The following is a 23,075-nucleotide window of genomic DNA, read 5'->3' on the forward strand; positions in this document are numbered from 1 at the left end:
CTGGGATTACAGATGTGCACCACCACATCCAGCATGAAGGGACTCTTGCTGGGCTTCTGGGTAACCTCGGATGGGGGCTTGTTGCCTGGGTGTGACTAGAGGGCTGGAAATTCCAGCCCCACCTCCTGATCTACTGGGAGGAAAAAGGTGTTTAATGTTGAGCTGATCACCAATGGCCAGTGATATAATCAATCAAGCCTAATTAATGAAGCCTCCACACAAATCCAAAAGGACAGGTTTACAGAACTTCCAGGATGCTAAAGGTGCCTGGAGGCCATGGAAGCTCCTTGCCCCTGCCCACTTACCTTGCCTTATACCTCTTCATCCAGCTGGTCATCTGTATCCTTTTTAACATCCTTTATAATAAATGGGAAAATGTAAGTCAACTGTGTCTTGAGTTCTGGAAACCTCCTAACTAAAGCTGGTGGGAGGTAGTCATGGGTACTTCTGATTTATAGCTCATCAGCAGCACAGGTCACAACCTGAGGCTTGAGACTGGCATCTCAAGTTTTGTGAGACTGGGCCCTTAACCACAGAGGTGATGTCAGAATGGAGTTGAATTGGAGGACACTTGGCAGGCGTCCGCTGGAGACCTGCTCGGCATGTGGGAGAAGTCCCCGCGCAGTTTGGACAAAGACATGTGCTGGCTGGAGCACGACTGGCTTAGCTGCTTGTCCTGTGCAATGAAGCAACGAGGACTGCACCCTGACACCCCCCCGCAAGCAGGCCTGGGGGGGGGGGACAGTAGGAAGGGAGGATAGGGAAACCCAGTGGGAATTTTAAAGTGAGGAGGAGATCCCAGGTTCACAGATAAAAGCCCAGGCTCCAGAGAGCAGCAGAAGGCTCACCATGCTCTGCCTCCTGCCTCTGCTCTGTCCTTAAGAAACTATTCTCAGTGCCCCCCAATGCTGTGTGCTCGTGTCCATCCTTGGTACAGCCCGCCCTGTGCCCTCCTGATCTTCCCCACCTGAAAACACCCTTCAAAGGAGCTCAGCGGCATCCTTCTCTAGAGGACCTCGGGCTCACAAGTGTCTCTTTCCTTTCCTGGAGGCCAACTGCACATGGTGACCCAGGCACTTATATGCACACATTGTTTGCTACTAGACTCGTCTCCAGTAGGATAGACTTGTATGGTTTATCCTTGCCCCGCACCCATCTCACATTAAATACTTGATGAATAAAAGCAGGCCTTCCGAGATTTAAGAAAAAAATACCAAATGAGTGATACTGTCAGAACAAGAAACTTTCCAACATCACAGAAAACCAATATGGCAGATTTATCCCTGCCTCTGACAAGGACGTTAGATTCTAAAGAGAATGAGTATACCAAGGGTCTTATCTTTGGAGTGTGTGTTTGATACCCAATTGCTGCCCCCAGCCTTCAGGAGGGTATGAAAAGGGAAGTCATAAAGGAGGAGTGTGATTGATAATCACAGAACCATCTTTCCATAGCAAACACAATCGACCTTCTAAGAGATTGTCCAGTTGTGTAGAGACCACTGATGGCTGCCTGAGCCTTCAGCCCAGGGGTGTCCACAGCAGCCTCCTGCTGACAGAATGAATGACTCCTGTTTTTTCCTTTGCTTCTGCTCCATGAAGCCATTGAAATGACACTGGGTCTCTCCGCAGTTCTGCCAACCACTGAATCAGGGAAGGAGCTCCCCGCGTGTGAATTCAGCCATGTTCATTCAGATTGAATGCATTTCTATAATAAATGATAATTTAAAAACTTTTTTAAAGCATCATTGTTTCTATGTGGCATCTATAAGGACAGCATTATACCATTTGTGTTTTGGGGGACATAAGCACAAAATCAAGTGGCCTAGAAGGCTTAGCTCTTTCTTCCCAGCAGGCCCACTAAGCAACCTTTTGTTTCTGATGCACAAAGAAACAGACCTGTTTTCCTTGCCAAGTTCAAAGGTACTTTGGAACACAACTTATACTGTTTTTAAAGACAAACAGGAAAAAGGACTGAGGTGCTTTTAAAAATCCATTCTGAGGCACAGAGAATATCATCCATGGCCAGCATCCAGACCTACATATTTCCAATGTTAATATTTTAAAAATATTAGACTTTGGGGCTGAGGCTGTGGCTCAGTGGTAGAGTGCCTGCCTAGGATGTGTGAGGCCCTGGGCTCAATTCTCAGCACTGTATATAAATAAATAAAGGTCCATAAACAACTAATGAAATATTTTCAAAAAATTATAGACTTTTGTTCTGGTAACTTGAAAATTTGAAAAGAATTCACATATTAAAAGAGGACAGTATGTAATATTTTAAACTTGAAAATGCTTCATACCTACTATGAAGGATCTTTAGTTTTGGAAGATAATATTCCTATAATAATAAACTAGGACAAGAAAACATCTCAATCTCCACGGGGACAGATTTTTACATTAGCTTGAGCAGTGGGGAACAGAAAAAAACTGTCCTTTGCAAATGGTGTGAATTCACTGAGGAACACCAGATCCTTGATCTCTGTGGAAGTCAGCCTGTCCTGGGATTGCTTATAACAGTTGCAGGCAAAAGAGCAGAGCAGAGGAAACTCAGCCGTCCTGGGTCTCCCTCCTCATCCCAGAGCACCTGCTGTGCATTCTGGAGACAATGGCACCTAAGCCTGGGTCAGAGGTCAGTGTTGAGCCTCTGGTCTAACACGAGACCAGAGGCTCTAAGTCCTTTCCTTATGTCATGGACATTCTTAACCAGTTGTACAGAGAACAAGGTATAGACATCATCCAAAACGGTATTTTGAAAATGTTTTGGACCCCAACGTTCAGCAAGAAATGAATTAATACTGTGATTCAGCATACATGTGTGCAAAAATGTGTGTGTACTCATAAACAAGTTACACAAATCAATATTTACCATAACTATGCTCATATATTCTGATCATTCATCTTCTATTATTTAATATTTAAACTATTTCAATTTGTTTAAATGCTGGTTTTTATCCACTAAACTGATTTCGTAATCCATTACAGAGGCCTGACTTGTACTTTGAAACACAGCAATGTGCAGCATTCTCTTGTTATGGGACATGTAGTTATTTATGTTCCTTAAGTTAATCAACTTGGAACCACAAAATTCCAAGAAATAGGAACTTCAACAGAAAAACAAAAGAACAAAAATTTTTTTTTCTACCCTGGCACATATAAAATGCAAAGAGCTGAAAATCATTCAGAAGAAATAATGGATATATGAGTTGTAACCACTTGGAACACAGACAAATTGAGGCAAAGTTTGAAGAGAGTTCAAATAAGAATGAGGCATTCACTAGGTGCCTTCCAGCATGTACAGAGGCAGAGGAAGCTTCAGTATCAATGCTGGGGATACAATTTCATCTTCCTTTGGCTAAACAAAATAATTTTAATAGTCTCAATTAAATTTCAAATTCCATTTTCTCCTATCAGATGAACAAAGTAAATCAGCATTTACTTTAAAAACTGGAGGATTGTCAAGCATGGTGACATGTGCCTATTAATCAATCCCAGCAACTTGGGAGGCTGAGGCAGAAGGATCACAAGTTCAAGGCCAGCCTTAGCAACTTAGTGAGACTCCTAACAAATTAGTGAGACTCTGTCTCAAAATGAAAAATGAAAAGGGATGGGGGTGTGGTACAGTGGCAAAGCACCTCTGGGTTCAATCCCCAAAACAAAAAATAAAAATAAAAACTGGAGAACTGACTTTAGTCACATTCAAAGCAGATAACTCTAGTTAGAAAAAGGTTAAAACCATGTTTATAGCAGCACAAATACAACAGCTAAGTCATGGAACCAGCCTAGGTGTCCATCAACAGATGAATGGATAAGTATCTATACACATACACAATAGAGTTTAATCCAGCCATAAAGAAGAATGAAATTATGTCATTTGCAGGAGAAAGGAACTGGAGGATATTGTGTTGAAGAAGCCAGATGCAGAAAGTCAAGTGTTCTATGTATTCTTTCACATGTGGAAGCAGGAAAGAAAAAAGGAAAAAAGGATCTCATGAAAATGGAAGAAAGATTAGCAAGAGAGAGGAAGGGGACCAATGGGGAGGGAGGAGGGGAGGCAAGGGAAGTGCTGGGGATTGGAACTGAGGGAACCTGTGGTGAGCAGGTACAAACCTGCCACAATGGAACCCATTCTGCTGTATAGTTGTTAGCACAAATATAAAAATTTTTAAAGTAGGGTACAAATGACTCAGTGATGTATAACTTTCTTTTTTTTCCCCTTCAAAAAATTACTAGGATTGTATTCGTCAAGGGAAAGCAGTTGAAGGAGAAATGAAAACAAATACATCTTAACAATCCTTAAGTACAGCATATATTTATAATTTCAGTATTATACAGAAGGCCACTATCCATCTGTTCATTTAAATGTATCAATTTCTAAAGTTACAGTTCTCATAGGCCCACTTGTCAATTAAATTAATGTCCACCATCCTTTGACTCAGAGACTGTCACAGCTGACTTGGTCAGGAGAGCCCCACTTGTGGTTCAGGGCTAAGACCCTGGGGCCGGTGCTCTTCCCCATGGGAACTTCCATCGTAGTAGCTCAGCTCTGTGCACCTGCCCTCCCCCTCTCCAGTGATGTCCAGGCCAGGGCAGCCAAAGAGTAGGAAAGGCTCATGAGCAGCTGCTACTGCGGCCGTCTGTGAGGGCAACACACTACCACCTCCTGGGTTCTGGAGCTTCCCTCCTGGCAGACAGCGTTTTACCAGCATTGACGGGGTCCTCTGGGATTACAACACCCACCATCTGTAGGTTCAGAAAGTGCTTTCAAGCAGGCAGTGACACCCACACCCGGTGGGACACACCTCCTGAGTCCGAAACCACTCCATCATGTGGCTAGTGTGGCCACCGTGACCGCAGGTCAGGCAGAAATTGGATGATCCCCGCACGGCCACGTGGCAGATGGCACACTGGAACGTGAAGCCTTTACAGATGGCACACTGTGTGCCCCGGACCTCGCTCCGGCAGTGGCTGCAGTACACGCCAAACTCTGGAAATGGGCGAAGGTGACAAAACAAGAGGCACAGTGAGTTTGGTTTTGAAAAAAGAAACAGCTCTGTCACCTCCCTAAGAAAACAGAAGCCTCTGAATGGAGACCCTTCCTCTTCACACCACCACCTCTGCAAATCTCCCAGGGCTACACATCCTTTCCTAACCTCTGACAATGGGCACAGTTTTTATGACAGAATTACTTATTAAGGAGTAAATAAAACTTCAAAACAATGGCTGTCACACAAACTTCCTTTTCATGAAAAAATACATAAATTCAATAATAACTTGACTTTCTTATCAGACTATACATGGATAAATCACATTTATAGACCAGGTCATACTTCAAATGTCACATTTAAATTCAAATCTTATTTAATTGGCTATGAATAAGTCATTATTTAGAGGAGAAACATGCTTCATATATGGACATAAAGTCTACAAATCTTCCCAGAAAACTACTTTTTGGCCTGATGTAAGTAGAGATGTCGTGTCCTGACAGGCCACTGACACACGTGGACACCACAGGTTGAGGCTATTACTACTGTAGTGTAAGTTCTGCAGCTGAAACCTGGGAGAGGTGAAAGGGATCGTTCTTGATTCCTGAGAGACAAACTATTAAGGACAATAAAAATACTTGTGGTGCACAGAACAATTATATTATGATCCCAGGGCTTTATGAAACCTCCAGGCAGAAGCTAATTCCAAGACCTAAGTGGAAGAAGGCTCTAGTGTGTTAACCTCACAACAAGGAGAGTTTTGTATATTAACCAAATCGCCTACACACAAATGTAAGTAGAACCAGCCAAATAAACAAGCCGTTGAATTAATAAATTGAAGCAGGAAGGAATCATCCCAAGGAGAGGCCGTGAGGACAAAGCACTTGCTTTGCTCTGCCACTGTTACGACCAAGCACTGCATATCACATGGGAAAAAAGCAAAAAAACAAAAATCATAAAGAAATACCCTGGCTAGCATTAGCCTCCCCAGTACAGGAGGCCTAGAGACCTGTCATAAATATCTAACCTCCTAAATGGAAACGACTTTATCATCCCTCGAATTTGCTATGCTGATGCCCATAGATCTGGGATCTTGCAGATGAGAGAAGCTGAGAGGAGCCTGCTGGTATCCCTATAAAGACAATGCCTGTGCTTTGGGGGCCTGCTGGTTTTTCTTTCAAAACCTTCTGCGTCCTATACCTGGGCAGCCAATTCCCCTAAAGTTGTAAAATTTTGCAGATCAAAGCACTTCTCGATTGGTTTTGTCTGCGATCTTCTACAATTCTTCCACCTCCTTTAAAAAATCTTGTGACACTGTTTGTATTGGTACTAGGATATATTATGAACCTTGCTTAGGTGGTTCCTGGGTTTATGTTTCAGACTCTGATTGGATTATAGACTTCTTGCCCCCACTCACCAAACATCTATTCCTTCGTACATCCCACAGAATTGTATTAGTCAATAAGGGTTTAGCTGATTGATGCACTGACACATCAGTTCCATATCTCTGTGATTCATGTTTTCCTAAAAACTAATTTTAAAAGACAAATTGCTCTGAGCTATCATTAATCTCTTTCTAGTATACTTTCCTGCTATTAGACACTATGAAAAAATGTATTGCTCAAATAGCATTTCATGCCTATATTTCTTCAAGTACGTATACTGAAATAAATCATACTAAAATAATTCTTATTATTTACTGTTTAAATCTATGTATTGCCTGTTTTTTTTTTTTTATTAAAACTATTGGCACAATTTAAAGAGTCAAATAGTTCTATGCATCTTGGTCCAAAACCCAGCATTTCCTGTTACCCGCACCCCTTTTGAACTCATCTGACTGCTTCATTTCTTTTTCCCTCCTTATCTCTAAACAACATGTTTATAAGGCTATTTCTTAAGTGTCACATGTAGGCACTGCCCACTGGCTGTCCACAGTGGAAACACTCCCCCAGTCTCCCAACGACAGGCACACCACTTGCTCGCACTTCCCCGCGCAGTTCTCCCCTGGCTGGATCACGTTCTGCTTGTGCATCATTTACCCATGCAAACATCATTCAAGTCATGTACTATGACACTTTCCCTTTCTTGAACATTTTGTTTTTCCCAGAGTTGGTGACTGTCTCACTTTTTCATTTGTTTAGTTTGCTATGTACTTATTAATAATTCATCTCTGAACTCTCCTTCAAATAACTGATCTTCTATAAATACACTGAACACTGAGCTATACTAGATAATTTCTTCAATTTTCTCTTGCTGGAGCCAGGACTCCTGACTGGTTTATGCCCCTGTCTGTATGGTAAGCACCCTCCATCAGCACTCCAGCTTCCTTATTTATGGGAATGAATCTAGTCCTCCCTAGACAGGCTCAGGCTGACTTTTATACATGATTGACAACTGATTAGAAATCATTCCCTTGAGAATTCTGGAGGCATTCCTGCATTTTTATCTTGTATCCAGAGATGTGATGAGGTATGATGCCATTTATATTCCTTACCCTTTGTATGTGACCTCGTTGTTTTTCTTTCTAGAAGTTTCCAGGGCATCTTCTGTATCCCCCATCTTTCTTTGGCCATTATGCTAGGTACCTGACATGGAGCTACTACTAACTCACCTGATTCCCAGATCCCAAATTTTATTGCTAACATTACTTCTCCTTGCAAAGGTATACCTTTTCAGAAAAACTGTATACAGACAGTAATGGTAGGGTCTGGAGAGAGAGGAAATCAATGTTGTGTCCAGTCACTCTCTTCAGGAGTCTTCCATTTCTTCCTCTTAGAAAAAACCTCTTTGCTTAGGTTCTTTCACATCATTGCCCATCTTTTCCTCAAAACTCACTGATGTCTCACTCTGTCTCCACCTCTGGTTCTTCCTCCAGGGCCCAGCTCCCAGGGTGGGCAGGCTCTTATCTCTGCTCCCCACACCCTCCCTTCCCATGCCCACCCAGCTCCTAGGTAAACACGCCCATTTTCACAGCTCAAATACTGTCCACATGCTGGAGATCCCCAAATTCCTAGCTCTAGCCCCCAAATCTCCTGAGCACCAGACTCACATCTAACCTCCCACCAGACTCCTCCCATCCCAAATTTCACACACATCTCTAACTATCTCAAACTAAGTTCACAATTTTTTTTCCTGTATTTTTCACCTGAGGAAAACAACACTGTCACCTACTTAGTTGCTCAAGCTGGAAATCCAGGAATCACCCAAACTTTGTCTCTCTTCCTTAATCCCATAACCAAATTATTAGCCAGTCATGTTGAGCCTAACTCTGAAATATATATATGTATTTTTGTGTGTGGGTGGTGCTGAGTGCATGCAAAGCAAGCACTCTACCAACTGAGCTATATCCCCAGCCCTAAAATATATATATATATATATATATATATATATATATATATATATATATTTTTTTTTTTTTTTAGAGAGAGAGAGAGAGAGAGAGAGAGAGAGAGAACTTTTAATATTTATTTTTTAGTTTTCGGTGGACACAACATCTTTGTTTGTATGTGGTACTAAGAATCGAACCCGGGCCGCACGCATGCCAGGCGAGCGCGCTACCGCTTGAGCCACATCCCCAGCCCCCTAAAATATATTTTTAATCCCTCTTTCTCTCTGTTGTGACACCACACTCAGACTAGGCCACAGAGCTCTTGGATCACAACAACGCCCAAATGGTCTTCCTATTCCTACTCGGCCCTCCTCTAGTCCTCCTCTAACAGTCAAGGTGATCCTCTTAAAACGTAAACCAGAGCATGTCACTTCCTTCTTAATGCCCTCTGAAGCTCACCACTGGACTCAGAATACAACCTAAATCCTTTACCACATCATACAAGTCCATGCTGGCTATGGCCCTAATAATCCCACAATCTTAATTTTTAAAATTCTTTCTATGTTATTTAATTTTTTTATCAATATGTTTTTAATTGACACAAAGAAACTCTGTAATGTGGCATTTCAATATATGTACACAGTGGGCTATGATCCCTTCAGGGGAGAGCCATCTCCATCGCTTCAGACTCACATCATTTCTGTGTCAGAAACCTATAGGATCCTCTCTTAGCTATTTTGAAATATTCAACAGTTACCTTACTGAGCTACAGAATATGAAAAGTTATTCCGCCTATCCAACCATACCCCTGCACCCTAATTTTGTATCACTCTTCTCACTTATGGGTTCTGGCCACACCAGCCTCCCTTCACTTGTTCAAAAATGACAAGTCATGTCCTTATGGGCTGCTCCTCTGTATGGGACGCCGCTCTTCCCACTGACCTTCCCAGACAGCCCCTTGGTCAGCCTTCAGGCCTTGGCTCCTTGGAGAAGCCCTTCCTACTCGCCTCGACTCATCTCTTAGGATTCACCTTCCGGCTCTCCCTGCCCCAACATCATTTTTGTTTGCTCATTACTATTTGTCACAATTTGTGATTATTTAATTTTTCTCCTACCAGCTGTGAGTTCCATAAGGGAGAAAAAGACTGCGTGAGCACCAAGTGCTGGGCCTTCCGGGGGCTTGAAGGGGCTCCACATGCGTTAGTTAAACAAGTGAGCGAGCACCCCACTTCCAATCCATTCTGAGTACTGGATCTGAGACTACCTCTTTACAATTGAAAATGAATCTTGTTATCAAATGCAAGGGTTTTCAGGAGCTTAGTTAAGACTCAACATGCTTCTGAAATTCGGCCTATAAATGAGAAGGGAAGACTTCACCCCAAGTCTGAGGTTGTGGACAAATTAAATGATAGGATCTTCGAAAGGTGATAGGAAAGAAAAGAAATTCACACTCACCAATCCCTTTGTGGGGATCAGGGGGACAGGACACAAACTTGAGTACTTCTGCTCGCTTCTCTCTTAGCCCCCAACGGTAGAGGATTTCTCCATAGCATTTCTTAAAGTCGTCAAACTGCTGGGTGTTAGCAGGGTCCAAAAGCCTGGATAAAATTCAAGATTCCCTGTCAGTTCCAGAAAACATAAGCTTGATACCAAATGGCATTTAATATATCTTTCTTCAAGCAAGAGTCCTGATCTGGGAGAGCTGAGTTCTGGATCTGCGTTCCTCCCTGGGAAGGCTGTTACCTTTTATTTTTATCATGTTGGTCCCGTTCCCGCTCTCGAGGATCACTGTAGGTCAGACTCCCGAAGCGGATTTCTTCTGGTGAGGACTCTCCCCAAGGCGAAGATAAATGCTCTGCGTCTCTTCCCGCTGAAGAAAAGGAAAGAAGAAGGGAAGACGCAATCAGTGAAGACCTGCAGACACCTGAAAACTCTCAAGCCACAGTGTCCTCAACTGAGTCCCTGGTAGAAAAATAAGCTAAGCTGAAGACTTTGAGAAATATTTCTAACTCTTTGTCCAGGTTTTTACTACTAAGGGGACCTGATCATTAAGTGCACTCAATAATTAGGGAAATTATAGTATACTGACACAGAATGTAATGCAGTGATTATTTATAAAGATTTGTTAAATGACATATGAGAAAATACTCTTGATAAAATTAAAAGCCGAACGCAATCTAGCATATGTAGAATAACCACCCACACACGTACACATACTGGAAGAAAATGTTCTGCAATGTTAATGGATGTTATTTCCTAGGTAAGGGAAATCAATAATTACAATTTTTTTCTCTAATATTTTTTGTCTGTGTTTCTTCCCTGGGCATACTTTTATTTATTTGTTTTGGCTTTATTTTATTTTTTTAAAGATTGGGTCTTGCTACCTTGCCCAGGCTGACCTAGAATTCCTGAGATCGAGCAATCCTCTAGCCTTAAGCCTCCCGAGTAGCTGGGACTACAGGATCATGCCATCCTGCCTGGATCCTGCACTACTTTTATAATCAAGAAAATTAAGATTATCTTTAAAAAGAAATTTTAAAAATCCTGGAAAACACAGAGACACCCACTCATGAAACAGACCCCCCCGACCAGCTGGAGTCAGGCCCAGCTTTATTTCTCTACACTGAAAGCAGTCTTGGGAAGAGGTGGGTGATAGGAAGTGGCAGATGATCCTGGAAAGGGCCATGTGAAGGAGAAAGGAGAAAAGCTGGGTTTGTGGGGAAGAGCAGAAGTACCAAAGCCAGTTTATCAAGGCTGTGAGATGGAACACAAGACCTTTCAAGATACAAGGCCAGGCCTTGCTGGAACAGCATCCCTCCCACACCAAAGTGAGAGAACTGAGAACCAAAAACATGGGGAGCAACATGCACTAACTGAAGATTCACGTGGACGACAGCTTCTAGAGTACTGAGAACCCAGCACGGCCTGGGTCCTTCCACACCAACCTATGTTCCAGCCTCCGGTGCTGAGCCCTGGGTCCGACATACTGGAGCAGGAACCCGAGGAGGTGAAGCTGGGCTACAGATGGGAGGAGGAACACACTGGCATCAGAACACTGGTCCACACCACAGTTCACATCAAGGAAAAATCAGACACGAGCCAGAGAACCACAACTTACATATCGACTGTGGGACACCATGAGATTAGAAGACCGGTTAGGAAAAGGCCCAAAGGGGTTCGGGATGCCCTGAGGCCGAGATTGGGCTTCGAACACACTGCAGAGCATTGCCAAGGTCTGCACGTCCCGGAGTCGGCAATAATGAGCCAGCCTGGAAAAGTAGGTGCCAGGAAGGAAAACAAGTCAAGCAGGGGATGAGGAAGGACATCTCACAGTCTCTGCCATGGGTAGGTGGAAGGTTCTCCTCGTTGCCTCAAACCCTGTCAGGAACTGGGGCCTTCTGCAGGCTCTGACCTGCTTTGAATCTGGCTACACTTGAGTTGGAATAAAAGGTATCAAAGTCTTACGAAGGGCCTAGATCCCCACCCTGAGAGTTCCTGACTGGCAGTGAGGCTAGAGCCCCAACACAGTGCAGCTTCTCCCCAAGAACCAAGTGGGCTCACCTCACACCTGAGTGAGGAGGAGTCTGTGCCTCCTCAGGCTTCCCAACTCTGAGGAGGAATCACACTGCTTTGGGGGGCACTTCCCATATTCCTCATTCATATAGTGTGAAGCTACAGAAGTGCCCAGAAACACCCTACTGCCATAGTATGGTAGAAAGGCCACTGACTCTGGAGATGGAATTGTGGCCAGGAGCTATTAAATAAGAATGACAAGGAATAAATATTTTTACCTTTTAGGTATTCCTGTTCCCTTTGTCTTTTGGGACTACCCTACCCTAGAATGTGAGCTAGTGATCAGAGGGACTTTGCCCCTGGGATGAAATAATACACCTTCCTAGCACTCAGTTTTGAACATTTTTAATTGTTTTTTAGTATCTTTCAGAAGGCTTACCTCAAGTAAGTAGAACAAATGTTACCATCCCTGTATGGATGATAAGGCAGTGGGAGCACACGAGTAGGTGTCCCAGGTCTGGCCTCAACAGGTAAATAAAGCAAACCTCAAACTGCAGAAGTGGAGTTTCCTTGCCTGGGCCTGGGCCTCAACATTATGGACATTCAAGTCATTTTACTCCGTGGTAAATTATTTTATATCTTATAATGCTAGCTTGCCATATATCAGTGTAATAAATTAAACACAAATTCAATGTTTCTATGTGTTGCCCAACAGTGTGAAAGCACCCAGTGTTGGGAAAATAAATACAGACACACCACTCTCTTATCTCTTCCCTGGGGCCAGACCCCATAGCATCTAAGAAGAAATTCATCTCCAGATCTGGGTTCACACAGATGTGATTCATAGACTAAAGCACGTGTCTTCAGGTGTCTCTAATCCTTGTTATAAGTGACAAATACTATATAGTACCTTTTGCTGTAAGAAATTAATTCTGTACAGAGGTAATTTCAGCACTAAAAGGAAAGATCCTACTTCTTCCTCTCATTTCTTAGGCCTCTGAAACTTTCTTTTTTTGTTTGTTTGTTTTGTTTTTTGGTTGAACCCAGGGCCTTGGGCTTGAGAGACAAGCACTCTACCAACTGAGCTATATCCCCAGCCCTGCAACTTTCCCTGAGGCAATAACATTTAATGTGTTTACAGACCAAAAATCGACATCATTCATTTTTCTCACTTTTAGCTCTCAAAACCTACAGGGACTCCAGTAGCTGTCGCCCAAATGGATGCCGAGCCCAGGGTGTTTCCAAATCTGGGTCAGACTTCGGACCAAGGCAAAGATCTGTAGCTACTGTAGCCAGCGACCACACCTGGAGAGATGAAAGAGAGACACTCAGACTGATGAGGACAGGAACAGAACCATGAAGGAACCCCACCTCCCCTCCATCTACAACCTAAAACCCTGCTATGGAGCGCATCGAAAGCTGGGAGCTTGCTCAAATGCAGCAGGTCCCGCTCATACTGACCAAATCAGAATCTGCATTTTATAAGATCCTCAGAGGACCTGTATGCACTATAAAGTTTGAGAAACACTAGCCTTAAAACATCATTAAAGGGCTGGGAATGTAGCTCAGTGGGAGAGTGCTTGCCTAGAACGTGCAAGGCCCTGGGTTTGATCCCTGGCACTGGGTTTGATCCCAACCCTGGGGCGGCAGCGGTGGGGAAGAGTTCATTAAATGAATTTCAGAGAAATGACTGTAATAATTTTAAGGTGTTATCTATTTAACACTAACTCATGAATTTCTGCTTTTTGAGAGTATTCTGAATCATGTTGAAGATCAGTCTTTTACCCAAATAATGTAACTTTTTTTGCTTTCATTATGAAAGTTTTAGTATACCCTCTGAAGCTAAAGAAGAACAGGTTGAGGCTAAATAGACCTGGCTTTCTTTTTGTTGACACTAAATCTGAGGAAGACCTCCAATCCTGATATCTCATGGGGCTCGGAATCATCAGCAGAAACTAGTGTCCACTCAGTGTTTATTAAATCCAAGAAATGTGCTAAACACACTATGTTACAAACAAGCCCCCATCCCCTGATACTTGTATCAAATACTACTTTTAGAGAATTTTTTTCAGTAGTGATACATGACTGCAGCCCACTAATTGGAAAGCATTATTCTAGACTGAAAGAAGCTAAAAAAGGAGAAGATATTAACTTTGAATCAAGGAGTTTATAATCTAAGAAGAAAGAATAGGCAAATAAAAATGCTGAAAAACAGAAACATCAGACGTACAAAATCAAAATTATGTGGCACCAACACACTTGAAAATGACATACAAGTGTTGTGGAAGAGAGAAAACTTGAAGTTTACATTCATGTCTGAAATTAAGGACCCTCTTGAATGGCTGACTTGTTAGGGTGGGAAAGCTTTTCTACCCTGGCTGACAGTTTAGCCACTTTACTTCCTCACTTTAAATTATCATTTCTTCAACAGAAAGAGTGACACTTGCATTCATTTCTGCAGTTTTTGTTAAAACAGTAAACACATCATTTTTAACATGGGCATAAGGAACAATGAAAATTCTTCAGGCTTTCTCACTGATGTCATTCCTCTGTCCCTTTGAATCATACCAAGTCACAAATGATGACAATGATAATTATAAGAATAGCAGCAGTGACTGTACCACACAGTGGACCTTTTCTATCTGCCCATACAGTTATGAGACTTTACAGTTATTACATCATTTAGGTCTCACAGTGGCTTCTGGAGCACTGCTCCATTTTACAGTTGGGGAACTTGAGGTTTGGAGAAATTCGGTGCCTGGCCCGAATGCTGCAGCCCCAGGTTTGCCTGAAGACACGGTCCTCCCCAAACATTTGGACTGCCTGCTCTATCAGGTCAATTCTGCCTATAAATTATTAAACACTTAAAAACAACAACAAAAAAAAAAACCCACACCTCTTTAAGAAGTAATTTTTCCTTAGAGGATGTTTTTTTCAGAACATGAACTTGGTCTGCCTTAATACTGCATTCACCACTCTAATCTTCTCACCAACCACTTAAGGAAATTATTCTCAGGCTTCTCATTTTACAAACATCTGAAAGGCCTTAGTGTGAGGTAACTTGCCTAGAGTTCCTCTGCTAGAAGGAGGTGAACCAGGCCTCCCGTGATAAATCCCACACTGCTTCTTCTAAAAATAAATAGACTTCTATAAATAAAAAAAATTCTTCTATAAAAAAATTTCTCATGCTGACTTCTTGCTGTGTACAAAATCTAGGTGTCTGGGGCCTTAGAGAAATAGGGTGTGATGGTGCACACCTGTAATCCCAGCAGCTCAGGAGGCTGAGGTAGGAGGATTCCAAGTTCGAGGCCAACCTTGGTAACTTTGAGACCCTGTCTCAAAATAAAAATAAAAAGGTCTGGGGATATGGCTCAGTAGTAGAAGAGCACCCCTGGGTTCAATCCCCAGTACAAAACAAACAAACAAACAAAAAAAGAATTCATGACTACATTTCTCTTATAAGGGTTTCAGGCAAAAACTTGACAGTATTTATTAGAAAATAAATGGAAATCTTAGGGATTTTTTTTTTAAATCAGATAAAAGCCAAGGAAAAGTCTGGTGTTGATTTGTTAGGAGGATTACAAGAAAAATACCAAGCTAATAGGACAGTCTCTAATAATTTCCATTGTTCAATCTAATCCTCAGACTAAAGAATAAGGATGCAAGAGAGACAGAAAGTAGATTAGTGTTTGACTAGGGCTGGGGACAAGACAGGATTGAGAGGTGACAGCTCAGGGCATGGGGTTTCCTTTTGGGATAATGAAAATTTTCTAAAACTGCTTGCGGTGATGGTTGCACAACTTTGAATACACTGAAAACCACCGAATGGTAGGTTTTAACTGGGTAAATTGCATGTTATGTGGACCACATTATAATACAGCTGTTTAAAAAACAATATAGACACTGTGCTTGGTGGTGCACGCCTGTATCCCAGTGACTCAGGAGGCTGAGGCAAGAGGATTGCAAGTTTGAGACCAGTCTCAGCAACTTAGTGAGACCCTGTGTTAAAATAAAAAGTAAAAAGTACTGGGGATGTAGTTCAGTGTTAAAGAGCCCCTGGGTTCAATCTCCAACATCCACCTACCCCCAGGCAAAAACAAACAACAATAACAACAAATATATATATATATACACACACACACACACACATATATGCTTGTGTGTGTGTGTGTGTGTGTATGGAGCAGCTTGCTTTAGTATACTGATGTGTTCCTGCAAAGATGAAGGAAATTTAAATTTTTTTTAAGATTAAATCATTTTTTAAAACTCAAAATCTATACCTAAAGGAATGCTTTGGTAAACTTTTATGAATGAAGCTTTTTCCCCCTAGTGCTGGGGTTTGACTCCAAGCCCTCATGCATGCTAGGCCAGTGCTCTACCACTCAGCTACTTGGGAAACTAAGGCAGGAGGATCACAAGTTTGAGGCTAGCTTGTGCAACTGAGCAAGACCCTCTCCCAAAATAATATTAAAAAGGGCTGGAGATGCAGTTCAGTATGCAAGGGTTCAATCGCCAAAACCAAAAGAGAAAAAGAAAAACAAAGAGGGAAAAGAAATAAGAATTGAAAGTGCAAATGGCAAAAATTACATACTCAAACTAAGTATGCAATGATTACTGTGGTACTGGAAGAGAAAAGAGATGTAGTTTAAAGAAAGAAAATCAGACTGGCCAAGGCAGGAGGATCCTAAATTCAAGACCAAAATGGGCAACTCAACAGGCAACTTGGCAAGATCCTCTCTCAAAAAATAAAAAGGGCTGGGGATGTAGCTCAGTGGTAGAGTACCTCTGGATTCAATCCCAGTATCAAAAAAAAAAAAAAAAAAATCAGTAAATTCTTTAGGATTTTTTCAACTACTCATTGGTAAGAATGATGACTATAGTCAATGATCTGGGGTTTTCTGATCTGAGACTGGACTCAAACTTGCAATCCTCTTGCCTCAGCCTCCTGAGTTACTAGGATTACAGGTGTGCACCACCAAGCACAGTGTCTATATTGTTTTTTAAACAGCTGTATTATAATGTGGTCCACATAACATGCAATTTACCCAGTTAAAACCTACCATTCGGTGGTTTTCAGTGTATTCAAAGTTGTGCAACCATCACCACAAGCAGTTTGAGAAAATTTTCATTACCCTAAAAGGAAACCCCATGCCCTCAGCTGTCACCTCTCAATCCCTTCTTGTCCCCAGCCCCTAGTCAATGATCTGGGGATTTTGCTATAGATTAGCAAAGACAACAAAACAAAACAAAAAAATTGCAAAACAGGAAGCAAAAATGTTGCTAACCCATGTGACAACAACTTGGTCATAAAGGGAAATCCCAAGCTGCACCAACAGGGAGGCATGTACCTGGACAAGATCCTTTCTTCCAACAAGCATGGCTGAAGCAGCGTTCTTCTGACATGTTTCCTGAATATCATTCACATTCAATCTGAAATTTTTAAAAAAGAATAAAAAAGTGTCCTTCAGTCTAAGTTCCTAAGTCAATTCCTTCTGGTTTAACAGCCTAGCAACTGCCTCTTTGCTGTTCACTCAAAATGTTTTTCACTGTGTTGGCCTCAAGCTGCCTGCTATCTGACACTAGGATTAATGAGAGCTGATGTTAAGAGGGCTATGGGTTCCGGGGAAGGTGAATTCCTCACTGTTTTGAGTCAGGACAGGAAGCCAAAGTCAAATGCTAATTTGCCAACCAGTTTTTATGTGAAGTTTCCAAGATTTAAAGGATTTAAATATATGCAACACTGTGAACCAACAAAGAGCCTTGGGCTGTTAAAATAATACAAAATAAACACTTCTTGTTATGTGTTCAAGTTCAGGAAGAAGCAGGAGAACCACAGGCTAGCAAACATGCTGGTCACTCACCTCCCACTCCCCTTCAACCAAGGCGGTGCCTTTGATTTGTTTTATATATTGGATATGAGAGCCAATTCTAAGATTCCTGTCCACTGCCATACATATCCTCCCTATGAAAGTGAATGGCACCAGTGAATATTGATGGGATGTTGCTCCTGTGATTACATTATTAAGCACTGGACTTTGAGTTTGTCAAAAGGCAGACTATCCTAGGTAGGCCTTACTTAATCATCTGGGCCCTTAGAAGGGTCTATGAGCCACTGTTATTGGTCTGAAGAAGATGAAATTCATATAAGCGTTCTATAGCTGCAAGGATCTGAATTCTGTTAACAACTGAATAAGCTTAGAATAGGACCCAAGGCTTAGGAAGAGAACACCACCTAGCCAGTGTAATGATTTCAGCCATGTGAGACCCTGGGCGAGGGTCCAGTGAAGCTATGTACAGACGGACATTGCAAGGTATGCTGTCTGAAGCTGCTAAGTCTGTAGTAATTTGTTACAAAACAAGAGAAAGCTAACACACTGAACTTCTACTAAAACTGCTTTTGAAGAAAAGCTTGCAACACTTACAAAAAAGGTTTTTGGATCCTGACTAAGCAATAAGGGCAGCTCACCTGAACTCTTGAACTTACATGTACAGTTCTCCCAGTGATTTATGAACAGGAAGGAGGCATGAAACATCCTGGATGATGACTTTCCCGGCAGCCTTGATGGGTCGATTGCCAGAGTCTGATCCCTCGCGCTTACTTTTCCACCTCCTTGATTTCTGGGGGAGACGACAAGATAGAACTAATGAGGACTTTGAAGAGTGGAAACCTAGAGTTGCAGAGCATATCATATTTGGGTCATTGGTAATTTGCAGAAACTTTAAATTATATCATGCCCACAATTACATGAATCAGCATCTGTAGGAAATAAAAGGATGACAAAGGGACTGACCTCGTGATCCAAAATCCTAACAGGAAAATAGGCACCAAATGCAGGACTATTTACATTCTGCAGGTGCTCAAAACCAGATACCAGGAAGCCAGAATTAATTAATTAATTAAAACAGCAGGTAAATAAGTTAGTAAAGGCCCCAAAAATGTGGGAGAAGAACAAATTTTAAGATTGTTAAAGTACTAGGTTCAAAGTTCTTGCCTGAAACTAATCAAAGGTGTAGGGGTGTGTGTGTGTGTGTGTGTGTGTGTGTGTGTGTTTCTTCTTCTCAGACAGGTTCAACAGGGTTTGTTGAAATTTTAATTTAAGAAAATTTTTTAAAAAGAAATTTTAATTTAGACATATCAGTGCAGATTCTGCAAACCTTAATCTATGAAGGAAGACAGAAATTTGGCAGCTCAGGAATTTTTCTAGCAACTTAAATAATTTCTAAAACTGATCATTTTAGGAAGCCAAAAATGAGTCAGGGGATTATATAATGGACATGAGAAATCATGAGCAAGGGTCCCAATTCCCCAGAGCCATTCCTGTGTGTGTGAAATGGGAAATGTCCTGGAAATCCAGAATTATTAGAGTGCAGCTCCATCTGGTATCTTCAAAATGACAACCAGCCACAGGAGCAGTAATCTATTTTATTTCCAGAAGTTCAAAAGAGATCACCAAAGTGGTTCAAAACTAAGGAATGGAGAGACATACTTATTAACAAAGAAGGGGAAAGGAACAAAGAATAGGGCTTGACATTTGGATTTAGAAAACCACAATTAACTGGTCTTATTACCACATGTACTGGTTCAATATGACCCTGGGCAAGTGAATTATCTACTGTGGATTTAGTCTCATGCATTTACTCTTTGCTCTCTGATAACTTGAGGCCAGTGATGGACTCTGCTGTCAATCTCATGAGGTCAATAAGGATACAATGTAAAGATATGGGTGCAAACCAAAAAATGCAACCTAAAAATATATAATTAATATGAATATATAAACTCAGGAATCTAAATTAGATCATTATTTGATTACTCACAAATTCATTCTTTGCAAGTGATTTTTTGGCCGGGGCCGGGGTGGGGGTGGGGGAGTACTGGGGATTAAACTAAGGGGTGCTTACCCACTGAGCCACATCCCCAGCCCTATTTTGTATTTTATTTAGAGACAGGGTCTCACTAAGTTAGTGCCTCACTGTTGCTGAGGCTGGCTGTGAACTGGCGATCCTCCTGTCCCAAGCCTCCCAAGCCGCTGGGATTATAGGCATGCGCCACCATGCCTGGCTGCAAGTGATTTTTATACAATCACTTATTCATGAATTAGTCTTGGATTAAATCCAGGAATTCTGACCACTGATGTCCCATCTAATCCAAAGGTGCCAAGTGCATATAACTTCCTAAAGGATTAATACATGTCTTGGAACATATTAAATGCAGGACACCTGGACTTAGTTTCAGGCAGGCACACCATAATGTAGTGCATATGCTTCACTATCAGATTGGAAGCTTAACCCATCTGAGTTTAAGAAACTCTGTTACTATTTACTACTTAACAAGTCATTATTCTTCACCACAAGGGGATGCCTAATCTATTCTGTCGGGTAGCCCTTCATCTCTTCATGCCCTGGTTCTTTCCAAAAGAAGGATTATGGGCATACTCACAAACATACTATCCTTTTAGCTACAAACATCCTGACTTGGAAGCAAGTGAAGGACGGACATGTTGAAGAGTAAACAACCTGTCATGGGAGCAGGCAGTGTTAACTGACGTAAGATGGACATAGTTATGTGCACTCAATACTATGCACAACTTGCTGTAGGGACGGTAATTTCATGTACATGTACCCTGCAGTGACAGTGAACAGTACAAGGTGCTTCACTAGCTGGGAACAACATACCCACAGGTCCCACACAACTGACCATCTCAAATAAGACTTAGGGTACTGGATTAAGAAAAAACCTTATGCTAAAAAGATTCCACCTGGAATGGAATATGATCCATCTAATTTGGTCTTCCGAGTTGTTGGAAGGCTTCTAAAATACTGTTGCAGGAAGTCACTCTGGCTCCTTATTATAAAGAGAAAATGAGAAGCACTTGAGCAATCGAGCAACTCAGGATAGTTCATTTAACGACAAAGCTTAAATAAATGGAGGCCTCGAGAAGGATCGGGCCTACTAGCTTTTAGAACACACTGAAAATAACCACAATTTCCTGGTTTTTAAAGCAAACAACAACAACAAAAGCACATTATTAATCATATGAGGGCTCATGTGCCAAAAGTGGTTCATTTGCAAGTAGATTAGTTCATTTAGAAACTGACAATGAAACAAGTCCAAGAGTACAAATGTTTGGCTTAGGATTTAAAGTCTTGTCTGTTGTTATTACCATCATGTTAATCCCCACTGGTGGCCTGCTCGCTCTGGGCTGGGCACCTCACTGCAACTCCATGATATAGTGAGGATGTGGGGCTTATTCAAGGTCATGGTCATCTAGCCGAGATTTCAACAGGCCTGTCATTCTTGTTAACTTTTTCCCTCTTCACTGTAGATGATTTTAAATTAACCAGGAAAAAAAATTTAAGACCTGGCTAAGCTACCTGTTAATATGTAAACAGTTTGGTCCACTTTTAAATGAATCCATTTCTGCGTGTAAGAAGATTCACATTTGAGCCTCGTGACGCCTGCATCCACATCATCCTTCCACATCGATCCTTCTTCAGTCACTTCTCCTGAGCATCATGACTGCATCCAGCTAAGTCAGAGTAGTCAGCCTGCTGCAGCTCCTGCAGCCACACAGCTTTCAATGGGGCAAGCCAGACTCAGAACATGACACTGTTACTTCAGGCTGGATTTCAGTGTCTGTACCTTCACATCTCCTTTCGTGGATTTGTTAAGACTGAAGAAAACTTGGGAGTTCAAAGAAATGTCTTAGGACTGTTCCCCAATTTGCAGTCTTGTATTACAGATCAGTAGAAATACACTAATGTGAGTCATCAATAAATACTTGATGAAAATATAGGCAGCGGTCTTTGACAATTTTTTGTAACTATTCTTATTGAATTATGGAAATCATGGTCTGTGTTTCCTGGGACATCTGGAGACACCAGCCTTTGAGGAGTTTAACTTTGATCTGTACTGGATGAAGAGGAGGTCTTCACAGAACTTCACTCAGTTGCCTCTCAGCCTTCAACAGGAGGAGTTCCCCAAAATGAGATCCTCCTAATTCCTGCTACCAGGAATCAAGCTGTCAAAGCAATTATGGAACAGTGCTAGTAGTTTTCTTAATCCAGCAAGGAATGACTACAAAACATTGTCAAAAATCCTTAAAAGGCTACAAAATAGTGTTGGTATTGTGTATTTTTAAATTTGTTGACTAAGAGTTTTAAATATGACATATTTTCCTTTCAGCCTACAAGGGTCACTCAGCAACCATGTCTAATGGCCAGTTATTCTGGAGATTTAAATACAAGATTGCCTAAATGACGATATGCTATATCTCAAATGAGATGTTAATTGGGGCCTTGGGTCCTGGTTGCTCCCTAACAAGAAGATGGACAGTTTTTCAGGGTGTTTCTTCCAGGGCCTAAGCAATAAAAAGCATTCCTGCTCCACTCACATTTTCCCTAAGAATGCTTTTCTCCTTAACATCTTACGGGACATTTTAAGAGGCTCTCGACTTAGCAACTGTCAGGTAACAACACATGGATTTCTCCCAGGATTCTTTGGTTTCAGATAACAAAGGCTAAGATGTGGTTACTCTGTCTGGGGTAAGGAAGGGCACTGTGGTGTAAAAGCTCCTGCCCCTCCTGCATTGCTCCAATCTCACTCTGATGGGCTTTAGTGTGGAGACTTCTCTGTGAGGTAGAATTGGTACCTCTGGGAGAAAAGGATTGTGCATTTCTCTTAGGTCTTTTCAATGATCCACCAATACAAAATGCCCTTCCCCACAGATTTCATGAGAAGGGACTGAGGGAAGAGAGACAAAGCAAGACAGACAAAATATTACGTGATGAGCTCCAGGATGTCCCTCTGAACATCCCAGGAAGGTGTTCATGGATTACGGCAAAGAGGACAGAAAAGAAGGGTGGGGGGGAAGGAGGCACTGGTGCAAATAGCACTGAATGACAACCAATAGCCAGCTCGCGACTGTACCACCAGTGTTACTGCTACAATTGGAGGCAACATCAATGCCAGAAAATGGGTTAAATGTAAAAACAGCCCAAGAATAAGCCACCAACTGCTTCGCAGCAACCCCATCAACAATAAATAATCAGCAGAGTGGGCAGTGAGTCAAAATGAGTTCCTATTTAAAGAGCAGCAGAAACGAGGACTTCTGGAAAATCAGTGGAAATTCAGCAGTTGGGTTGGCTGGAATCGGCTTTTTGAGGAAAGGTGGCCATATTGGTGGCTCCACCTGCAAGTTGTTGGCAGCAGAGGTTGGTACCTGCTAATCCAGCTCCTGATTTCAATAGGTGTT

General features: G+C 41.9%; 1 protein-coding gene across 9 annotated transcripts in view; it reads right to left on the reverse strand.

Annotated features, from left to right (window-relative positions):
• Positions 1-4,283: 4,283 nt before the first annotated feature.
• The window catches only part of Wdr59 (WD repeat domain 59), a 148,078-nt gene continuing 129,286 nt past the window's right edge, over positions 4,284-23,075 (reverse strand). For all 9 annotated transcript variants that reach the window (XM_058575922.1, XM_058575925.1, XM_046434663.2 and 6 more), the window contains 8 exons: positions 18,308-18,441; positions 17,172-17,253; positions 13,016-13,128; positions 11,429-11,579; positions 11,256-11,328; positions 10,054-10,180; positions 9,766-9,908; positions 4,284-4,984 (listed from right to left, as the gene is read on the reverse strand). In XM_058575922.1, coding sequence (XP_058431905.1) covers positions 4,749-4,984; positions 9,766-9,908; positions 10,054-10,180; positions 11,256-11,328; positions 11,429-11,579; positions 13,016-13,128; positions 17,172-17,253; positions 18,308-18,441 — 1,059 coding nt within the window. In that variant the 3' untranslated portion in view covers positions 4,284-4,748. The remainder of the gene's footprint in view (positions 4,985-9,765; positions 9,909-10,053; positions 10,181-11,255; positions 11,329-11,428; positions 11,580-13,015; positions 13,129-17,171; positions 17,254-18,307; positions 18,442-23,075) is intronic.

This window comes from Marmota monax, unplaced genomic scaffold (assembly GCF_021218885.2).
Source record: "Marmota monax isolate L192 unplaced genomic scaffold, Marmota_monax_Labrador192_F-V1.1 WCK01_AAM20220418_F8-fsc00024, whole genome shotgun sequence".
NCBI lineage: Eukaryota > Metazoa > Chordata > Mammalia > Rodentia > Sciuridae > Marmota > Marmota monax.